Source organism: Ursus americanus, chromosome 23, assembly GCF_024610735.1.
Source record: "Ursus americanus isolate L20-20 chromosome 23, mUrsAme1.1.p, whole genome shotgun sequence".
Lineage (NCBI taxonomy): Eukaryota > Metazoa > Chordata > Mammalia > Carnivora > Ursidae > Ursus > Ursus americanus.
The window spans coordinates 36,259,654-36,279,975 of record NC_142149.1 but is presented as its reverse complement, the minus strand read 5'-3'; the positions used below and the strand labels follow the sequence as shown (position 1 = coordinate 36,279,975).

General features: G+C 53.0%; 2 protein-coding genes across 4 annotated transcripts in view; one reads left to right on the top strand and one right to left on the bottom strand.

Annotated features, from left to right (window-relative positions):
* Window positions 1-1,103: 1,103 nt before the first annotated feature.
* Window positions 1,104-9,888, bottom strand: NLE1 (notchless homolog 1). The gene is made up of 13 exons (XM_045773506.2): window positions 9,820-9,888; window positions 9,558-9,701; window positions 8,201-8,418; window positions 7,549-7,628; window positions 6,697-6,773; window positions 6,443-6,540; window positions 5,933-6,125; window positions 5,300-5,435; window positions 5,105-5,151; window positions 3,391-3,593; window positions 2,246-2,405; window positions 2,062-2,132; window positions 1,104-1,455 (listed from the first exon to the last, which is right to left on the bottom strand). The coding sequence occupies exons 1-13, from the start codon at window positions 9,838-9,840 to the stop codon at window positions 1,443-1,445; spliced, it is 1,461 nt and encodes a 486-aa protein (XP_045629462.2). The 5' UTR covers window positions 9,841-9,888; the 3' UTR covers window positions 1,104-1,442.
* A 3,428-nt stretch (window positions 9,889-13,316) lies between these two features.
* Window positions 13,317-20,322, top strand: part of UNC45B (unc-45 myosin chaperone B) — a 31,541-nt gene continuing 24,535 nt past the window's right edge. Inside the window, exons 1-7 of one of the 3 annotated variants that reach the window (XM_087854611.1) lie at window positions 13,317-13,456; window positions 14,067-14,234; window positions 14,778-14,814; window positions 15,961-16,136; window positions 17,631-17,720; window positions 18,594-18,662; window positions 20,146-20,313. In XM_087854611.1, the coding sequence (XP_087710737.1) occupies window positions 14,067-14,234; window positions 14,778-14,814; window positions 15,961-16,136; window positions 17,631-17,720; window positions 18,594-18,662; window positions 20,146-20,313 (708 nt within the window). In that variant the 5' untranslated portion in view covers window positions 13,317-13,456. Of the gene's footprint in view, window positions 13,457-13,560; window positions 13,704-14,066; window positions 14,235-14,777; window positions 14,815-15,960; window positions 16,137-17,630; window positions 17,721-18,593; window positions 18,663-20,145; window positions 20,314-20,322 lie in introns of those variants that run through there. The other 2 variants (XM_087854610.1, XM_087854612.1) reach the window with 2 other exon arrangements.

The window sequence follows — 20,322 nt, the reverse complement described above, 5'->3', positions numbered from 1 at the left end:
GGCTGGCGGGGCAATGGGATCCTATCCCCGCCTGCGGCCTGGCTCTGCCAACATCATCCCTTTCCCCGTGGGAGAAAGAAAGGTTACTCGAAGGCCAGGGAAAACAGCAACGCTGGACAGAGGTGGTGGCAGCCTGCGGACTGTCAACATCAGACTGGAGCTCTGGAAGGACAGGGTGTAAAGTGCAGTTTGGGGGCGCGGTCTGATTTCCTCCTGGTTTTTCCTGGATGTGAGCGCACGGACAAACCGTTTAAGCTTCCCGTGCTGGTTCAGGGACACGAGAACCCTACAAGCACGACCGCGGGGTCACGGTGAGGATCGCGTGAACACACCACAGGACTCAGCAGTTGGCGCCCCCCTGCGCCCCCCTTTGCCCTTCGAGCACAGTGTGGGGAGGGGGTGGGGAGGAAGGAAGATGGGAGGTACAGAGGTTAGAAAGGCCGTGGCCCTGAGTAGTCCCTACAAGGACAGTGCAGTCCACCCTGAGCAGATCACCTGAGCATCGAAACAGCAGGAAGTGGGGGCAGGATGCTTGGAAGGCAAGATCTTGGTCAAGAGTCTGAGGACATCTGGTGGGGATTCCCTTCATTCCCTGAAAGCCCTCCTGGGGTGGCAGAACCATCGTCCTGTCACGCCACACCCACTGCTGCTGCAGCTGTCACCCTGCACACTGTCCCCCGAGAGCCCAGCACGGTGCTCGCTGCACCGCGGGACCTCGAGAAGCGTGCTGGGTGGGAGAGGGGCAGAGGACAGCACACTCCCTGCGGTGACGAAGATGCTCTGACCTGTGCCGTCCGCTAGCCTTATGCTAGTGCCGCAGGACTGCACTCCTAGCCGTCCGGGGAGACGGAGACAGCCGCACGTGGCTAGCATCTACCATACCGGACAATGCAGGCTCCGATTCTCCCCTGGCCGCTATCCTGCCGCTTCAGCCAGTCTCCCCTGCCTCAACTGGCCTCTCCCTCATAGGCACAGAGGAAAGAGAAGGAAAACAACTTCCAGGTCAGTAGGGTTTCGGTGCAGCCCAGAGGGAAGGGTTAGACGAACTTAGCGTAGTCCTGTGGTGAGTCTTGGGACTCTAGGACCAGGAACAACAACCCGAACACACAAAATAGAAGTGATTTATTTGGTCACAGAATCTCGGGTCTGATGCCGAATAGAAAGAACATTTAGGAAAGGAGAAGGGGCGGCAGCAGGGCTCCAGTCATTGCCTGCCACCCCCCTCCCCACCAGCGAGGTACAGAGGATGGCCAAGCGCTGCGCTCACTGACAGCCCCCTGTGACCTCTGTTCTCCTGCTCTGGGGAGGGACCCCACTGGGGGCTGTCCAAGAGCAGCAGGCCATGCCCGTTGCAGCATCACCACCCGGGCCTTTAGTCTGTGTCAGGGCAGGCAGCTGGCAGCGGCACGTCCAGGCGGGGATCCCAGAGACCTTGAGATTTCTCACCTCCTCCATCTGTGCAGAAGGGGAGGGAAGAGCATGGGGATCCCATCTTGGGAAAGGGAGGCTGCTGTATCATCCCAGGAGCCCACAACGGGGGAGAGCTTGTGGTTTACTCAGTCATCAAGAGTCTGGCTACCATCTCTGCTCTAGCTACCCACCCTCAGGCGAGGCACCCACTGCCTGCCCCAGCCAAGACCTCATCCCCCGGCCTGGCTGCTCGGATGTCCACCAGGGTCATCTAATGGCAAACAACGACCATTCTTTACACGTACGCATGCTTCAGCTGCCCAAGTGTATTCACCTCCTATCTCTGATCGTCCTGTCTACTGAGGCTTGGTAACTCCCAGGAAGCAGGTGAACCACGCTCTCTGAGACTGCACAGTGAGAGCCAGAGCCAGGAGTGCCTCTTGCTGGAGGGCCCCTGGGCTTGCCCGCTGGAGAGCACCGTGAGGGTCTCCCATATTCCCCGTGATTCCACACCCTCCCTTTTTAACCACTGAGAGAACCTGGCACCACACATGGTCTTAGGCCCCTGGAGAGCCCTCGGCATTCTCCACCAGAAGGGAAAGGTGCAAAGAGTGACCGACTTAAGGGCAGGAGAGCCAAGCACAGACTCACATCCGGAGGCATCTGTCCTTCCCACCACTTGCCACCCTCTGGCCATCTGGACTCCAGTCGACGGCATATACCTAAACCGAGGTGGGGGTTGGGGGAGGCAGGTCAGTACGGAGGGTGGGGGGCAGGTGCGCCAGGCTTCAACCCCACCGCCGGCCCCACCTCTGCTCACAAGGGTCGGCCATACCTCATCTGCGTGGCCTGGCAGGTCTGTGGCCAGCTTCTGGGCCTTCACGTCCCACACCTTCAGCGTGCTGTCACTGCTGCCGCTGACCAGGAGCCGGCTATCGGCTGACCACGCGATCTGGTACACAGCAGCCACGTGGCCACGCAGGGAAGCCAGGTACCTGGGTCAGGAAAAGGTGATGATGGGTATTAGGTCTTCAAACACGTCTGAAGGGGCCCCTATGCCCACAGCAGTGGTTCTCAACCTCAGCTGCACATTAGAATTGCCTGGGAACGTTTACAAAATCTCACTGCCTAGCCCCTACCCCAGTGTAATCATTACCAGGGTCATAATGGTTTTATATAACTTTTCCAAATGAGCTGCTTCTGGGAGGCCTCTTGGCAGGCCTCCGTACCTGGACAACTCTGCATGACTTAGAATCCAAAGAATGTTTGATAACCCCCTAACACAAGTTGCCTGCTGGCACGTGGCATCGAATAATAGTGGGTCAGGCCCACCTGGAACTTCCAGATCAATACAGACTAGCTATGTCTATTTGGACAAGATTAGGCCTCTCTGAGACTCCGTTTCCTATCCTGAAAAAGAGGTGCTGCCGTGTGGCCCCAGCAAGGGTTTCTTCCCTCATTCCCTTTCTCTTCTTGCCCGTGACTTCGCTTCTCCCTCTGACTTAACCTCAAGGCCACGGTACGTCATTGCACCAGTGCTGCTCAGACTTCCCTGGGAGCAGAATCACCTGGTGACCTTGGATTTACATGGTCTGGGGTGGGGCCCGAGGTTCTGCACCGCTTTTGAGCTCCCAGATGACGCTGCAGCTGCCGGTCAGCGGACCACACTTCGAGGAGGGCCGGGATAGGACTACACCTCAAACCTACACTTGTGCCGCATGCCTGGCCGTCTTAAGATCATTTCTCTCCTTTGATAGGAAAGGAGCCAGCATTTCAGTGCCTATCTATTGCCAGCCCTAAATATACCATCTCACTTAACCCTGGTAACAAAGCAGAGAGGTAGGGTCTGCATATTACAAAAGAGGAAACAAAGGCTCATTATATCTAATGCTTGCCAAGGCCACACAGCCAGTAAGTGGCAAAGCCAAACTCCTTCCAGAAGACTAGGGCCCTTCCTCTCCCTCCCCAAGCCCCACTCACTTGCCCGTCCTGCCGTCCCACAGTTTGACGGACTTGTCGAAGGAAGCGCTGGCGACAATGCGGGAGTCAGGGGAGAAGAGCACCTGGTTGATGAGGGCCTGGTGTCCCGTCATTCGTGCAAGCGGCTTCTTGTCCTCTGCTGGGGACCACAGGAATAGGGTGAAGTCGTCTGAGCCAGACACCAGCCTCTCTGGGCCCTGGCCCTAGGAGAGGCAGAAAGCACATGGTGTTGGACATGGCCTCAGGCAGGAGAGCCCGACCTTGGCCGCAAACACCACTGATCACCCCGCACCAGCACGAAGGCCAGCACTAGGAGCAATGAGGCCTGGCCAGCTACCAACTTACATGGGGCCTCTGGCAAGTCACTTCCCCCGAAAAGAAGCTTTATGCACATGGAACGATTTCTAATCATTGCACATAATTACAAGAAAAAACAAGGTACAGAAGAGCGTGTTTAAAGAAGGAAGGATGGGGGCTCCTGGGGGGCTCAGCTGCTTAAGCATCTGACTCTGGATTTCGGTCCAGGTCAGGATCTCAGGGTCGTGGGATCGAGCCCCGAGACGGGCTTCATACTAGCTGTGGAGCCTGCTTAAGATTCTCTCTCTCCTCTGTAACCTCCCCCCCCAACACTCCCACTCACTCGCTCTTTCTCAAAAAAGGGATTTTTTAAAAAAGATTTTATTTATTTATTTGACAGAGAGAGAGACAGCCAGCGAGAGAGAGAACACAAGCAGGGGGAGTGGGAGAGGAAGAAGCAGGCTCCCAGCATAGGAGCCTGATGTGGGACTCAATCCTAGGACCCCGGGATCACGCCCTGAGCCGAAGGCAGACGCTTAATGACTGAGCCACCCAGGCGCCCCTCAAAAAAGGGATTTTACATGTGGGTTTATATGCATTTATACATATGAAGTCTCTGGAAGGAAACACAGGATACTAGGATACTTCCAGAACATAGGATGCTTCCAGAAGGAATGGAAGGGCAACAGAGATGGGAGACTTTTTCACTATCTACTTTTTTGTGTTCTTTGATCCTTGGACCACGTGAATGTGTTACTTTAAATAAAAAAAGAGGGGCGCCTGGGTGGCTCAGTTGGTTGAGCGAACGACTCTTGGTTTCAGCTCAGGGTATGACCTCAGGGTCGTGAGAGACTGAGCGTCGTGTCAGGCTCCATGTTCAGCAAGAAGACTGCTGGAAATTCTCTCTCTCCCTCTCTACCCCTCCCCTACTGTGCTTGCGTGTGTGTGCTTTCTCTCTCTCAAATAAATAAATAAATTTTAAAAAAAATAGAGAAAGTGCAATAAATAAGCAAATAAAGGAAACAAAATGATTAAAATTATTCATGGGGGGGCGCCTGCGTAGCGCAGTGGTTGGGCATCTGCCTTCGGCTCAGGGCGTGATCCCGGTGTTCTGGGATCGAGCCCCACATCAGGCTCCTCCACTGGGAGCCTGCTTCTTCTTCTCCCACTCCCCCTGCTTGTGTTCCCTCTCTCGCTGGCTGTCTCTCTGTCAAATAAATCAATAAAATCTTAAAATAAATAAATAAATAAAATAAAATGATCCCTGTGTGTTAAGATTTTAGAAGTGTAAACTAGGATTATCACGAAGAACTTTCTGGAAAAGAAAAGGGGGAGGGAACTGGGTGTCTGCAGTGTTTCCGGGACCAGTGGAGGACGAGTATGGAACCGGGCATGCTGGTGGCCGGCACACACTCACCCGCACGAGGTTGTATCGCTTCAGAGCCCTGTCTTTCAGCTCCTGCACTGTGGCCAGGTACCGGAGGGGAGAGGAGATGAGGAAGCCCATTAGAAAATCCCACGCCAACGGCGAACACCCCTGCCCACGTCCGAATCTCGCACATTAGGCCAGAGAAGCAGCTCCTTCCCAGGCAGCCCTCTCCCGCCCACTCACAGGACCCTTGGAGGTCTTGGGCGTTAACCGAGGCCTCGGCTGGCTCAAAGGCGCCTGTGCGCAGGGCGTAGTCAGTGCTGAGCGCCATGGTATTCACCCAGTGGCCGTGGCCTTGCAGAGTCCGGCACAGCACACCCTAGGGCAGAGGGAGTCGGGTCAGAGACACTCCCACCCCACTCTTCACCCTAGGGACCCCCAGCTTAGCCCCAGAAGACAGTGATGCAGGACTCAGAACCAGGACCCTCGTTCATTGTGATCTTAATCGAATCACCCCTCTGGGCTCAAGTCTCGCCTCATGTCTAAAATGAGCGTGCGGGGCCAGATCATGGCTCCTGAAAGCATGTATCATAGGAAGCAAGTGAAGGACGTGGGAACACACAGGCTCCAGTCAAGGAACTCTGGGATCTGGCAGGTTCCATAAAGCTAACAGGCCTCCTACGGCAGGAACGTCCGGACCGTGCTAACAAACACTGGAACCTTCACTATCAGGGAAGCCCACCCACATACCCCACCGTTCCTGAAGCACCTCCCCGACCTGGAACCCAGAATGAACTGGCCAACCTGCCTCCCAGCCCTGGCATCCCGTGACCTGAGATTCCCCCAGCCTGGGTCCCAGGCCCTCCCGGCCCTTACATCATGAGCCCTCCAGACTTTGATGGTGCGGTCCTGGGAGGCAGAGTAGAGAAGCCCGTCCCCTCCCCACCGGAGACAGGTGACTGACTGCATGTGCCCGGTGAGGATGCGCTCACAGCGGCCTGCAGTCGTATCCCAGACCCGCACGCTGCCATCCTTGGAGCTGCTGGCCACGTAGCGGCACTCCGGGTTCCTGGAGCGAGGGAGACGTGACCTTGCTTCTGACCTGGCAGTGCCCACAGCACCTCCCCATGCTCAGCTCGAAGGCCAGGACAATGACGAGACAGCTTCCTGACTCCAAGATCAAGCTGCACTACAAGGCAGCTCTCAGGCCCCATGACGAGCAGCCCCCCCCTCCCCCAACAGCAACACAGGCTCGGAACACCTGCCCCACCGCCTGCCATGCCACTACTCTTGCTCAGGCTCGCCATCTCGCCCCCTCAGCAGGGGAGAGGACGGTTCTGAACCCCCAGCCCCTCATTCCCCCCCGGCTCTGTCAGTGTCACTTACGCATGGAGGGGCTCCCAGCTCAGGCCTGTGATCCACTTGCTGTGGCCAGCGAGGGCCCTGCCCACCTGCTTCCCTGTGCTTGGGTCCCACAGGAGAATCTGAAGGACAGAAGCTTACTCAATAACCCTCCCCGAACTGTCCCTGGGTCCACTGCCCCCAACCCATCCTTCCCTGAAGACCCCAGAACCTGATTTGACCCATCTCCTAGGAAGGGAGCCCAGAGTCCCTGTCTAGTTACCCTGACTACCACCTACCTGGCCATTCTTGCAGCCCGAGGCCAGCTTCTTGCCGTCTGGGGACCAGGATATGCTAAGCACCCAGTGTCTGTGTCCTAGGAAAGCAGGGGAGGGAGAAAGGAGGAGCACGCCTATCTTGACTCCCAGTGCCTAGCAGTGCCTGGCACTCCTCAGCTAGCCCTGAGTAAATGAGCAGTCGAACCAAAAGAGCAATGAGGCTTTCAAAGTGCTAAAGCCACGCATCCCACTGCACAGATAACATTTCCACTTCCTAATAATTCCTTACACGACACATGGTATAAAGCATTTGCACACACGCCATCCCTTATCATTCTCACGATAGCTCTAAAGTATGGAGCAAGAACGATTCCCAATTTCTCAGATGATAAAACTGAAGCTTGGGGAGCACGCCCTGCACACACAAGGTCACCCAGCTCGTGTGTGGTCCCCCGGCCAGAAGCATCAGCACCAGCTGGGAACCTGACATGCAAATTCTCAGGCCACATCTCAGAACTAAGGAGACCAAAACTCTGGGGGTGGGGCCCAGCAATCTGTATGTTAACACGTCTCCCAGGTGATTCTGATGCACGGTCAAGTTGGAGAACCACTGTGGTAGAGGCTGGATCTAAACCAGGTTCTCCTTGCTACCAGCTGTCAGCACAACCCACAACCCCACACTCCGGGCCAGCATCTGCTTGTCTGTATGTGGCCGGCTGGGTTCAAAGGTGCGGTCTCTACCTAGAAACAGGCACTGCTAACTGGCTGTGAAGGGGCTGAATCGGCTCTGGGCCTCCTCAGGAACTAAAGGGCTGAGTACATGATCACACACCCACCACTGGGTTAAGACCCCCTATGTAGCTGCGTACTGACCCTGGCATGTGAAATGCGGTGTCTCGGTGCTGAGATCCCAGAAGCGCACAGTGGTGTCTCCGGAGCCACTGGCCAGGTACCTGGGGAAGAAGAGAGGCCACCTGACCTCTGCAGTGGGGACAAGGGGTAGGACCTACACCAGAACACTGCATATGTATGTTTCTGCTGCCTATTCAATTGTCTCCTGGGCATAGAATCTGGGGCTGGACTTTTCTCTCTCCCCTGAGAAGGAGAAACATAACACTGATACCATCTGGGAGAAGACCCCAGGCGGCCATTTCTCTCCTCTTCCTTTCTAAAAGGAATGGCCACAGCTATAACCAGGTTTGAAGCTTCTCATTATCCTCGTATGATTGCAAAAAGCAAAGAAATTCAGTTTCACAGATGACGACTTAAGTCAGAAAGTAACTTGTCTGGGTCACACAGCTAGGAAGCTTGCCGCTCAGCTCTCCAGAGATCAAGTCCAGGAAGGACCCTCCCAAGATGGGTGTCATTCAAGACCGAACCCCGCTGGGGAAGTCCCTAACCTGCAATTTGTGCCCAGAGCTCAGGTCTAGGATAGGCAGCTTGAGGTCCCATTGATTGTAACCCCCCACCCCAGCCAGAGGCTGCACTCCCACACTCCACTCCACGATTCTGCAGCTGTCCTTACTTTCCTGTGGGGCTGAAGGCCACAGAAATGACCGCCTCGCTATGACCTTCCAAAGAACTGGTGCAGCGAGTCACAGCACGGACCCTGAAGATGGCCTGTGGCTGGTAGATGATGTCAAGGACCTTCTCTGTCTCCACTGCCTGTGACTCCAGCGTCTTCCCCAGTGATGAGATGATCTCAGCATCGTGGACATAGAAAGCCAGTGGCAAGGGATCCTCCTGGAGGGCAACGGCAAAGGGCAACCCCTCCATCAAAGGATAGGCAGGAGCACTCCCCATTGGGCTGTGGGCAGGTGAAGCTTTATTCTTCTCAGCCACTGTTTGGGACACCCCCCACCATGCCCACTGAGCAAGGCCTTTTTTATCCTCAAAGAGTAACTGCAGGACACTTACATAGTACTTTAAAATCCTTTATCTGCATCTTACAACAACCCTGGGAGGCAGGCATCAATACTCCCACTTGATAGATGAGAAAACTGAGGCTCAGAGCAGCTACAACTAATTAGCCCAATATCCTATTGCTAAGGATGAATTCAAGTGCTTCAGAAAGAAATTTAAACTCCTGAATTAGTGTTAATATACAGAATTATGCAGCATTTTCTAAACCACCACACCATGCCCTACGATGTGTAAGAAGCATCCAAAAAACTGGCTGAAAATGCAGACTCTGGGGGCACCTGGGTGGCTCAGTCCGTTAAGCGGCTGCCTTTGGCTCAGGTCATGAACCCCACTTCTCCCTCTGCCCCTCTCCCTGCTTGTGAGCTCTCTCTCAAATAAATATAAATAAAATCTTAAAAAAAAAAAAAAAAAGGAAAGAAAGAAAATGCAGACTCTGCCTCACTCCCGGAGTCTTGCAGTAAATCTGGGGTGGGGGTCCAGGTACTGTATTTTTAAGCCCCTAACCCCACCAGAGGGCAGCATTTTGATAAACACTGGCTTAGAAGAGCAAGGGTTTCGAATCTGACATTTGGGTTCCAACTGCAAATCTACCACCCACCGCGTGGCATCGCACGAATAATTGAATGCCTCTGGGCCACCCTGTAAAATGGAGATATTAAAGAGGAGCTGTGTCGAGGAATTTGACGATGCACCCAATGCGTTCAAAATGCGGTCTCTCTCCCCAGATGGACCCTGACGGTCGGCGCGCAAAGCGCTGTCACACTGATTAGATCTCCTGACCCTCCCCCGAGGTAGGTGGCCCTGCCACGGACAAGACGCCAGGGTGGTTCACCCGCCGTCGCTGAGCAGTGGGACCCCCGAACCCCACACTTGGGGTCTCCCGCTCCCCTTTGGGCCGGACCAGGGCAGGGCCGCCCGCCCAGCGGGGGGGATGAGGGGCCGCCCGGGCCGCCGCTCACCTGGGCCAGCAGCGCGTTGCACACGAGCTGCAGCTTGTCCGGGGTGATGTCCACGGGCACGTCGAACGGGGAGCCCAGCAGCTGCCCGCCCTCATCCTGGAACTGCACCAGCAGCCGCTGCACGTCGCACGCCGCCGCCTCGTCCTGCGCCCACAAGGGCGGGGGTCAGTCACGCCGCCCCACCGGAAAGCCCCCACCGCCGCCTCCCTCTGGCCCCGGGGACCCCGGACCCGAGCGCCCCGCCGCACTCACGCACACCCACCTCCGCAGCAGCCGCCGCCATCCCGCGTCCCCAAGTGGAGGAGAAAGACTCCGGCGGGACGGAGCGCCGCCCCCGCGGTCGCGCGGCCCGTCAGCCCGCGACATCGCCCTCTGGTGTGGCGGAGGGGAAGTGTCACGCCGTGTCCGGCCCCGCGTGGCCCTGGGCGTACCTGGTACCCACCTCTCCAGCCTCCTCTTGGACAGGTGGCCGTCGCCCCATTCAGTACCACCCAGTGCCGTGCAGGATGCAAATGGCCTTTTGTCTCTGTAGAACGGGGATTCTTGCCCCACTTCATAGATGGGGAAATCAAGGCTCTGAGGGGTTAACTGATTTTCCCCAAACTCAGAGACAGGAAACGGTGGAAGACTGAATTGGCTTTGCTCTGGGCGGCAGCAGCCTTGCAGGGGCGGCTTACAAAACCAGAGCCTGTTGGCTTGAAGGCAGAAATTATTATTTTTTAAAAATGGATCACATCAATTCATAATTCTTGAATACAAAAGCAAAAAGTGTCTACAGTTTTCAACACTGTAAAGCAGTAACAACAATGATGAGAATGAGAGCAACGTGTTAGGGATTGTTCTAAGTGCTTTATACATGTAACTCATTTAATCCTTACAAAAACCCTCTGTCAAAAGAAACAAAAAACAAAACGAAAACCCTTCCGTGCCCACGTTACAGATGAGGAACCGAGGCAGAGACCGGCTAACAGGAGGGCTCTTACAGGAAACCTGGGATCTTCTTTGGAGCTCTGCCCACATCCCGGGGGTCTCAAGCTCTGCCAATCTGGCCTCCTTAACCTGTCCCGAGTCTGTTCTCCCGGTCTCCTCTCTCCACTCTGGGCTGAGTCGTTGTAATTGTCTACAACAGCCTCGTGATTGGCCTCTCTGTTTCCATTCTTGCCTCTTCCCACGCATCCTCCACACTGACGTCTTCAAACCAAAGGGTAATGTTTTCAAGCCAAAGATCTGGTCTGTCACTGTCCACCCTAAAACCCTACAGTGACTCCCATTAGAAGCAGGACAAAGGTCAAACTCCTTATGATGCTCCGCTCAGCCTTACTTCCTCTCCAGCCACTCCTCGCTCTTTAAGATCAGATTCTTCTGGCTTTTTCTTCGTTCTTCCAAAGCATAACTCTTCTTGCCTTTGTACTTGCAGATTTCTCTGTCTGGAACTCTTATGGATTGAATTGTATCTGCACCCTCTCCCAATTCATAAGTTGAAGCCCTAACCCCCAGGGTCATTGTATTTGGAGATAGAGCCTATATTGGAGTAATAAAGATTAAATGAGGTCAGAAGGGTGGAGCCCTAGTCCAACAGGATTGGTGTCCTTATAAGAGGAGGAAGAGATACGAGATATCTCTCCTGCTCTTCCTCTTTCTCTCTCTCTCTCTCTCTCTGCCCCATGCCCCCTCCTCACACAGGGAAGAGGCCATGTGAAGACAGTGAAAACGTGGCCATCTACAAGCTAGGAAGAGAAGCCTCACCAGAAACCAGTGTTGATGGCACCTTGATCTTAAACCTCTAGACTCCGGAACTGTGAAAAAATACGCTTATTTTTCAAAAATTTCACTTATTCAAGCCACTCTGCCTGTGGTATTTTCTTACAGCAGCCTGAGCAGAGGAAGACAGGAGCAATTCCTTATTCTTCAGGTCTTGCCTGAAATATGCATGCATTCATTCAACAAATGTCTCTGCCAGGCATTGTTCTAGGAACTCTGTTTTAACTCATTTAATCATTTGCTCAGGAAACCTTCTCTGAAACAATGCTACGTTTCCCCATTGTGTGTTTTCAAAATATCCTGGTATTCTTTGTATTTAGAAATCACAGGTCCATGGAATGATTTCATCCATTCATCCAACGAATATCGTTGAGCCCCAGTGTACACACTGTGATAGCCCCTGGAAATACGTAAGTGAACAAAAGAGACACAAATCCTCGTCCTCACAAGTGGTCTCGGCTTCCACTGTCATTCACACTTCCTGGTACACAGTAGATGCCTAAGAATTGCTTGGGGTGTGAATTACTGAATCAGGATTTTTTTGTTATTTTTTTCAAGATTTTATTTATTTATTTGACAGAGAGCGTGCACAAGCAGGGGGAGCAGCAGCCAGAAGGAGAGGGAGAAGCAGGCTTCCCGCCGAGCAGGAAGCCCGATGTGGGACTAGATCTCAGGACCCCAGGATCATGACCCGAGGCAAAGGCAGATGCTTAACCAACTGAGCCACCCAGGTGTCCCTGAATCAGGATTTGAATCTAAGGTCCCTTGGACCTAGTCAGACAACTTGAGTTTTCTGCCAGTGGCAGGATCATTCATCACATAACTTCGTTGCTACAGAGAGCTTGCCCCCATAAAGGAGCTCAGGGTTTAGGACACGATGGCAGGGAATCCCTCCCTACATTCATTCATGTATTTATTCAGTCAACAAACATGCATCAGACAAATATGCATCAGGGCTGAGCCTTGGGTCCAGAGGCGCAGAACTCGTCCAAGGTCATAGCTGTGTCCAAGGTTACAGATCGAGGAGCAGAATCCAGTGTAGGTGACCCACCTATGCTTTTTCTGCAATGCACTTCTCTGCCCTGGTCAGGTAGGTTTGAAGATATACGCGGGGAGGGGCCAGAATGGCGGTAAGTGAAGAAAATCATCAGCATAGAGACGCTATTCATTCATCCATTCATTCATTGAGGAGACCCGCATTGGGCAGTGACTCTGCCAGGCTCTGTGCCAGGGTGGAGAGGGTGAGGGGGGTGATGGCCGAACTGCATAAGATGCTGTCCCTTGTTCTTGCCCACTCAGAGGGAGCCCACAACCCAGGCTTGGAGATCCTGGAAGGCAAGAGCTCTGAGTCCAAGTAGAAACAGACTCAAATTTGTCTCAGGAACCCTCAGTCAGATGGGGAGAAACTATCCTGCCCCAGGGGAGACCTGCTGTGCTGGTGAAAACAGCTCTTGTCCCAGGAAGACCCCCTTTTGATGTGGGAGACTCAGCTTGCCTGGAGAGGTCCCAGGTAAATGGGGGGGGGCAGTACAGTCCTTGGGCTCAGGGAATTCCCGGACTGAGCCAGCTCTTGCCCAAGGAGAAGACTAAGTCTAGCTGGGGACATGCAGAGCCCATCAGCAGGGAGCTCCCAGTCTGATGGGAGAGGTAGACTGAATGCCTCCACCCTAGACAGATGGTGGGTGCAGGAGAAGGTGTGAAACCAAAACACTGAAACAAAGCACCCACTTGCACCAAACTGAGTTTGCAAACCCCTCTGTCTTTCTGAAAAGGACCTTTTCAACAATGAGTGCCAGAGGGTAGGGGACTTGTGGGCAAGTGGAAGAGGGGAAGGAACTCTCCTCCCCCCTCTATCCCTCCTCCCTCCAGAAGGGCATTTCTGGAAGTCTCCAGTTGGTCCCGGACCTGGGCAGCTGCTCTCTCTAAGTCTGCCAGCCCCTCAGCTGTCACTCTGCTCCCAAAATAGCAGTGGTTGGGGGGAGGGAGAGGAGGTTGTTTATCTGGGATGGAGGGGGGACAAGGGGTATTATAGCTGTGCCTAGGGAGGGGGTCTCCCTCCTTTCTGGATCTTTCTCTCATTCTTTGTGATATGAGTGCCTGAGTCCAGGACGGCCCCTGAACAGGACGCTGGGGCAGAGGTTAGTCAGCGCTCCCACGTGGTAATGACTGTCCAGTCTGGGGAGGGGGAGGGCCCTGAGTATCAATGACAGACTCCAGGGGCACCTGCCCCTGTGGCCAAATATGGTCTGGAGCCACTGGCAGGGGCGATAAAGCCTCTTAGGTGGGGGAGGGGGCAGACTAAGGCTTGGCGTCCGGGGGTTCATAAGGGGGCTCAGCGGAGCAGCATCACAGAAGGACAGACCAGGAGCACTGTCCCCTAAGAAAGTGAGCCCACCTGGAGGGTTCCTCAGACCGGGGAGGGAGAAGGGGGACCGAGAAGAACTTTCAAGGCTTGCAGTGAGAAATTCAGGCCTTTGGTGCAGTGGCTTCACCTGTCCAGCTGGGAGGGACAGAGAGGGAGGCACGGGGGCTCTAAGACTCCCTCAACCATGCTATTCTCCAAGCAAATACTATAAAGTCCTTCTGGGTGGTGGATTTGGGGGTGATGGGGGTGGGTTCTTTCCAGGCGGAATCCTCGCCTTCCATCCTGGTCAGAGGAGACCCTGGAGCCTCACACCTCAGGCCAGGAGTCCAGTCCTGGGTCTGGAGTGAGGGGCTGGCCAGACGGAGCTGCTCCTGTCCTGACAGATGGCGGAGGCAGAAGCGGTGCAGCTGAAGGAGGAAGGGAACCGGCATTTCCAGCTCCAGGACTACAAGGCCGCCACAAAGAGCTACAGCCAGGCCCTGAAGCTGACCAAGGATAAGGCTCTGCTGGCCACGCTCTATCGGAACCGGGCAGCCTGTGGCCTGAAAACGGTCTGGAGCGGGCAGGGCGGGAGGCTGAGGGCCAGGGCTGGGAGGCCGGGGTGCGGAAGCAGCCCCCCAGCCTGATGGGCATCGTCCATTGTTCCAGCCCTCTCACCTGGACCCCTCAGGTTGGAGAAGGGCGCCCCCCACTGCTTTCCTGGACCCACTGCCTGACCCACTCTTCCGGGAGCCGGAAATTCCTCCCATTAGGAGTCAACTTAATGGGCACTGGCATCGCGCCAGGGGTTTTTAAATGTTATTTCGAGGCATCTTACTAACAGCCCCGTTACTGCTGTTTCGTGCCCATATCGCAGATGACAAATTCAGGGCTCAGAGGGCTCCATAGCTTGCCAAGATCTCCCGGGTAATTAGCAGCAGAGCCTGGATTCAAACCCAGGATTGCCTAATGCCACAGCTCATCCCCTCCTCCGTGCCCAGCAAGGCCCCCCCCACCTTGGGCCCCTGACCGCTGGCAGCTCCCCAGCAAACCCTCCCTGGCTCTCTCCACGTTGTTCCTACCTTAACCCCGGCTCCTTCTTCCCTCTTTCTCAGGAGAGCTACGTTCAGGCGGCCTCAGATGCCTCAAGAGGTGAGCGCCCCTCCCCCAACGCCCCCCACCCCCCAACATCCCTGTTTTGTCTAAGAGGCTCTTTGTCAATTGAAGGAATTACAGATTGTGTAACTGCCATCCTAGGCATTGCAGGCGGGACTTCAGATGTCCAGAGAGGCCATCCCTAGATTTTTGCATTTTTGCAACTCGCATTATTTATTAAATCGTAGGTCGAGGGAGATTCTTTTGTTAAAAGATATTTCCAAAAATCCTCATGTCATGGTGAAGATAGACCCTTCTCTGTTGTAAATTAGGGTGTGCTCCTCCTGCGGCTTCCAGGACCAGGGCATGAGCCCAGTCCACTCTGTGGGATTGGGGTCCCTGAGGGGAGGAGGGAGGCAATAGCCCGTTCCACAGGGACTAGGGAGAAATGAACATTCAAACCAACAACAACAACAAAACCCTTTAAACTTAACTTTAACTTCAACTTCGACCTAAACTTCAGTCAGTGCTGGCTCAAGTGCATCATCAGAATGGGAAGACCTCTTGGCTGCAGGTGTTGGTTGGGTTCTGTTCTGGTTACTATTCTTTTAGGAGAAAGAGAGATCGTCTGAAGTGAATTTAGAAGGGAGGAAACCAGCTGGAGTGGGGCCTGGAAATATATCCTGTGAAGAGCGGTTGAGGGAAGTGGCAATATTTATCTTGGGGAAGGCAATTCCCAGGTGGGATGGAGAGCTGCCTTTGTCACAAGGAGGAAGGATTGGATTTCATCTCAGGGGTTCCAGGGCTGATCTTAGGACAAAAGGGCAAACTTACAGGGAGATATATTTCGGGTAGGAAGAGGGAAGGGCTTTCTTGATGGAGCTGCTTGGCTGCCTTGAGAAGGAAGGAGCTCCCCACTCCTGGAGGTAGGCAAGTACTCGTTGGATGAACGCTTGGCTGGGATCATGACATAGCAGAGACTGAAGCATCAGGCGCTAGAGGAGATGACCCTTAAGCTCCCTTCCAACCTTGAGGCTATGATTCTTACTGCCTCCTTGACAAAGGGGAGCCTTGGGCCAGAGAGTCCACATGGGTGAATAATCTCCCCTGAAGACACAGAGTCCCTGGAATTGGGGACAGTGACAGCGAAGGGAGGACGGTGGTCTGAAGCCCAGGCCCCTGAGGCCCCGTCTCCCTCATTAGCTATTGACATCAACTCCTCGGACATCAAGGCTCTGTATCGGCGATGCCAGGCGCTGGAGCACCTGGGGAAGCTGGACCAGGCCTTCAAGGATGTGCAGCGCTGTGCGACCCTCGAGCCACGGAACCAAAACTTCCAGGAGACGCTGAGGAGGCTCAATACCAGCATCCAAGAGAAGGTGAGCTGGACCGCTCCCCGCAAGCCTTGGCCTGCCTCCCCCCACTCCTAGTAGGGACAAGTTAGGGAAGCAGGACATCAGGGGAGGCCTAACCCTCCCTCCCCACTCTTGGATGGAGTGAACACATGACACAGGCAGGTGTCAGAGAATAGCCAAGCAGACTCGCCCATCCACCCATCTTTGAATGATCAGAGATGCTTGTTCGAGGGCACAAGCCAGCCAGGACTAGAACATGGGTCTCTTAAATTTCAGATGGAGGCTTTTAAAAAAATTGTAACTTAGTATGTACACAACACGCTCTTCCTCTCTTTCTTTTTTTCTTTTTTTTTTTTTTTAAGATTTTATTTATTCATTTGACAGAGATAGAGACAGCCAGCGAGAGAGGAAACACAAGCAGGGGGAGTGGGAGAGGAAGAAGCAGGCTCATAGCAGAGGAGCCCGATGTGGGGCTCGATGTGGGGCTCGATCCCATAACGCTGGGATCACGCCCTGAGCTGAAGGCAGACGCTTAACCGCTTTCCATCCAGGCGCCGCTCTTCCTCTCTTTCTAGGAGGACAAAGGCAGTATTGAGTAGAGGGTATTGCTGGATGATAGAGAGTCAGGAGCCAGTAGGAACAGGAAATCTTTTCTGGGAAAATGGAGTGGGGTGGGGAGAACTTGGATCAGAGGTGAGGAATCCTGCATCCTAGTCCTGGCTTAGGTATCAATTTTCTCAGGGATCCCTTGGGGTGTCAGTTCCCCCTCAGTAAGAGCAGGAGGGTAACTGGTCACTAAGCTCCTTGCTCCGAGACTCAGTAGCTCCTTTGTGCCTGGGGCAGCCCCACGGTGGGATCACAGCACACTGTCCAGAGTGCAGACTCGGGGGCTGTGTAAACAAACCGAGGAGGGACCCGAGATGGGGTGGCAAATGAGAGACCCCCTAGGAGGAAACGAGCCCGGGATGGAAAGAGGCAGGACTGTGAACCAGCAGAACAAAGCAGCAGGAGGTAGAGAAGGAGCTGGCAAATGCGGGGGCGATGATCAATTAGGTCACTTTATGGTAGATTCAGAGCACGGGAGCTGGGGCTGGGGGTGTCAGGATAACACATTCGAACATAACAGTTTTAATCTGTGTGAAGAGATGCTTCAAAACAGCTTCAGGTTTCTGATCCTAGACACCTACTTCTGTTTTAGCCCATGTGTAAGTATATCATAGCTAATTATTATCTAGATTGTAAAATTGGGGTGATGATCTGTAGCCTTCCAAGATTTGTGACGACCAAATGGGATAGCAAACTTAACTGGACTGTCAGCCTAGTGGGGCAAGGACTTCATTTTGTTCCCCATTCTACCCCCAGCTTCTGCAACAGTGTCTGGCACGTAATAGTTGTTCAGCAAATGTGTTCAGTGAATGAGTGACAATGTAGGGGTCCAGAGGAGATACCTTAATACTTACTGAGCCGCCTGGAATGTGGACCCCTGCCTGTCTCCTCCACTCCTTCCTCTCTCCTCAGCTCCGTGTGCAGTTCTCCACGGACTCCAGGGTACGGAAGATGTTCGAAATCCTCCTGGACGAAAACAGCGAAGCTGACAAGCTGGAGAAGGCGAGTGCTGGGCAACCGGCCGGCCAGCAGAGGGCGCACGCGGGACACCTCCCCCAGAACTGCACTTCCGCTGCAGGCCCCGCCCCTATCTCTGGACAGTGACTGCCTGACTGCTTGCGGGAGGGGCAGGAAGGTGACCCCTTGGAGAAAGTGAACAAAAATAGGCCAAAAGTTAAGCACTTTGGAAAATTCCCTAATCCTGGCTATAAAGGCCAGGACTAGAGTCAGACAATGAGGAGAGAGTTATGTGGCAGGGTTGGAGTCTTTATTTAAATTTTTGATATTTTGTTCATCTTGGATTTTTTTTTTGCATTGTATTGATTTTGACATTTTAAAATATTGCATTAGATATTATTTATCTTGATTGTTGAGGTCTTTGGTGTCCCTGTAAATTTTGCACCCAAAGCAAATGCCCCACTTGCCATACCATAGTTTCCACCCTAAGAACTTTAAAAATGACACGTTAAAATAATGTTCTATTCCATTCTAAAAGATTGCCAAAATTCATCCTGAAATATGAAAATATTTGCTCATGATACCATCCTCTTAGCCAAATTTGTTGCCTTTATTTTTAAAAAATTTTTTTAATGTTCCCTTCTGGTCTTTCTTCAGAGGAAAGAAATTGAACATCTGAATGTTTTATATTTATAAGAATTCGACAGACATTGCCTGGGGAAATTTTGTTCGTTTTATGGTCAATAAGTCCATATAGTATGCAAATACCTTTTATAACAAACTGTCGTGAGGACTTAATGAGTTGTTATTGATAGATGCACCTGGACAAGTACAAAGCCCTTGACTGGGAGAGTGATGATGGTTCTGGTGGTGCTGGCCTGGGATTCTCATCTGCCTCTTCCCCAACTCCTGCCTCAGGAGTTCTTCCCCAACCCCAGCTTCTCAGGTTCTGCTGCGGCCTCCTCTCCTGATCTAGGGCCCTTTAAGGTATATGTATCCTCAAGGCTTTAGGGAGGGAAGACATTGGGGAACTTCTAGCTCAACTGCCTAATTTTGGAATCTGGGATCCAGAGAGGTGCCATGGGTCGCCCAAGTTCACACAGCTGGCACATAGCAGAATCAGTACTCACACCTAGAACTTTCAAGACCCTTCTCCTGCTCTCTCTGCCCACCACCTTCCGCCTTCCTGAGAACCCCTGTCACTTCAGATTGCCCTGAACTGGTAAACAAACCCCAAATGCCGAAACCATATTCCAGAGAAAATTTCAAAGGAAAAAATTCTCCATGTAAAAACACTTCACTCCTGTTAAAAGATAAACCGAGGCATATTAATAATTTTGAGTTTATTTGGGCAAAATTGATTTGAATGGGGTAGCCCCGAAACAGGAAGTGGTTAGGAGCTCTCCACCCACAGGAGCTGGGGGAAAGACTTATAGAAAAGAGGTGGAAACAAAGCAACCAAATTATTTGATTGGCTGTAGCTTAAGCAGTTACATTACTTGGGAAAGCCTAGTTAGCTGTGATTGGTTGTTCTTACGTTTTGATTTCTTTTTTTTTTTTAATTTTAATTTTTAAAAAAGATTTTATTTACTTATTGAGAGCTAATGAGCAGGGGGAGAGGGAGAAGCAGGCTCCCCACTGAGCAGGGAGTTGGACATGGGGCTTGATCCCAGGATGCTTGGGTCATGACCTGAGCAGAAGACAGATGCTTAACCAACTGAGCCACCCAGGCGCTTTTAAGTTTTGACTTCTTGATCGTGAGACATTATAGGCTTAGGTTTGGGTTTGCTTACATTAGCTGCTAGGACATTAAAGCCACTCAGTCTAAAGACCTTCTTGTTTAATTCATTTAACCCTTCAATACCTTTTTTTAGTCCTTATCCATAAGCGTATGTACACAGTTTGTTTTAATGTAAGTGCAATCTACTCTTTGGGTTCTGGAACCTACTATTTGGATTCTGCTTACCAGTGGGTTTGTTTTTTTTTTTTTCCAAGTTGCTGGGTAATCTTTTTATTTATGACTTTGGTGGCTGCACTGTATTTCATCAAGTTGGTCTTTATGCAAGTTACATCGTCTCTTCTTTTGAACCATGATCTTGGGCTACATCTCCAGGAGTAGGATTACAGGGAAAGAATCCAGTATAAAGGTGTTTTGAAAATCCAGTCCTGGGGCCTGGGTGGCTAGGTTGGGTGAGCATCTGCCTTCAGCTCTGGTCATGATCTTGGGGTCCTGGGATTGAGCCCCACAGTCATTGGGCTCCCTGCTCAGCGGGGAGCCTGCTTCTCCCCCTGCCCCTCTGCTCCTAATCTCTCTCTCACTCACGCTGGCTCTCTCTCAAATAAGTAAGTAAAATCTTAAAAAAGAAAGGAGAAGAAAATCCAGTCCTTACACCAGCCCTTGCATCGGCCCCTGGCCAAGGCCCTGGCAGCCCCACCTCTTCCATGACCCTCATTTGTCCTTCCTCCTCAGGCTGCCAACAACCTCATCGTCCTAGGGCGTGAAGAAGCAGGGGCTGAGACGATCTTCCAAAACAACGGAGTGGGCCTGCTGCTGCAGCTCGTGGACACCAAGAAGCCTGAGCTGGTGCTGGCTGCCGTGCGGACCCTGTCGGGCATGTGCAGTGGCCACCGAGCTAGGGTGAGGGCC

Bases quoted from the DNA above. Each gene is read 5' to 3' on its own strand.
- NLE1 (XM_045773506.2), bottom strand. From the start codon at position 9,840: ATGGCGGCGGCTGCTGCGGAG. The intron at 3,594-5,104 runs GTGAGTGTGTGC...TGCCTCTCCTAG, and splicing joins AGCGATACAACCTCGTGCGG to GGCCAGGGCCCAGAGAGGCT. The intron at 2,133-2,245 runs GTATGGCCGACC...ACCTCGGTTTAG, and splicing joins TGCCAGGCCACGCAGATGAG to GTATATGCCGTCGACTGGAG.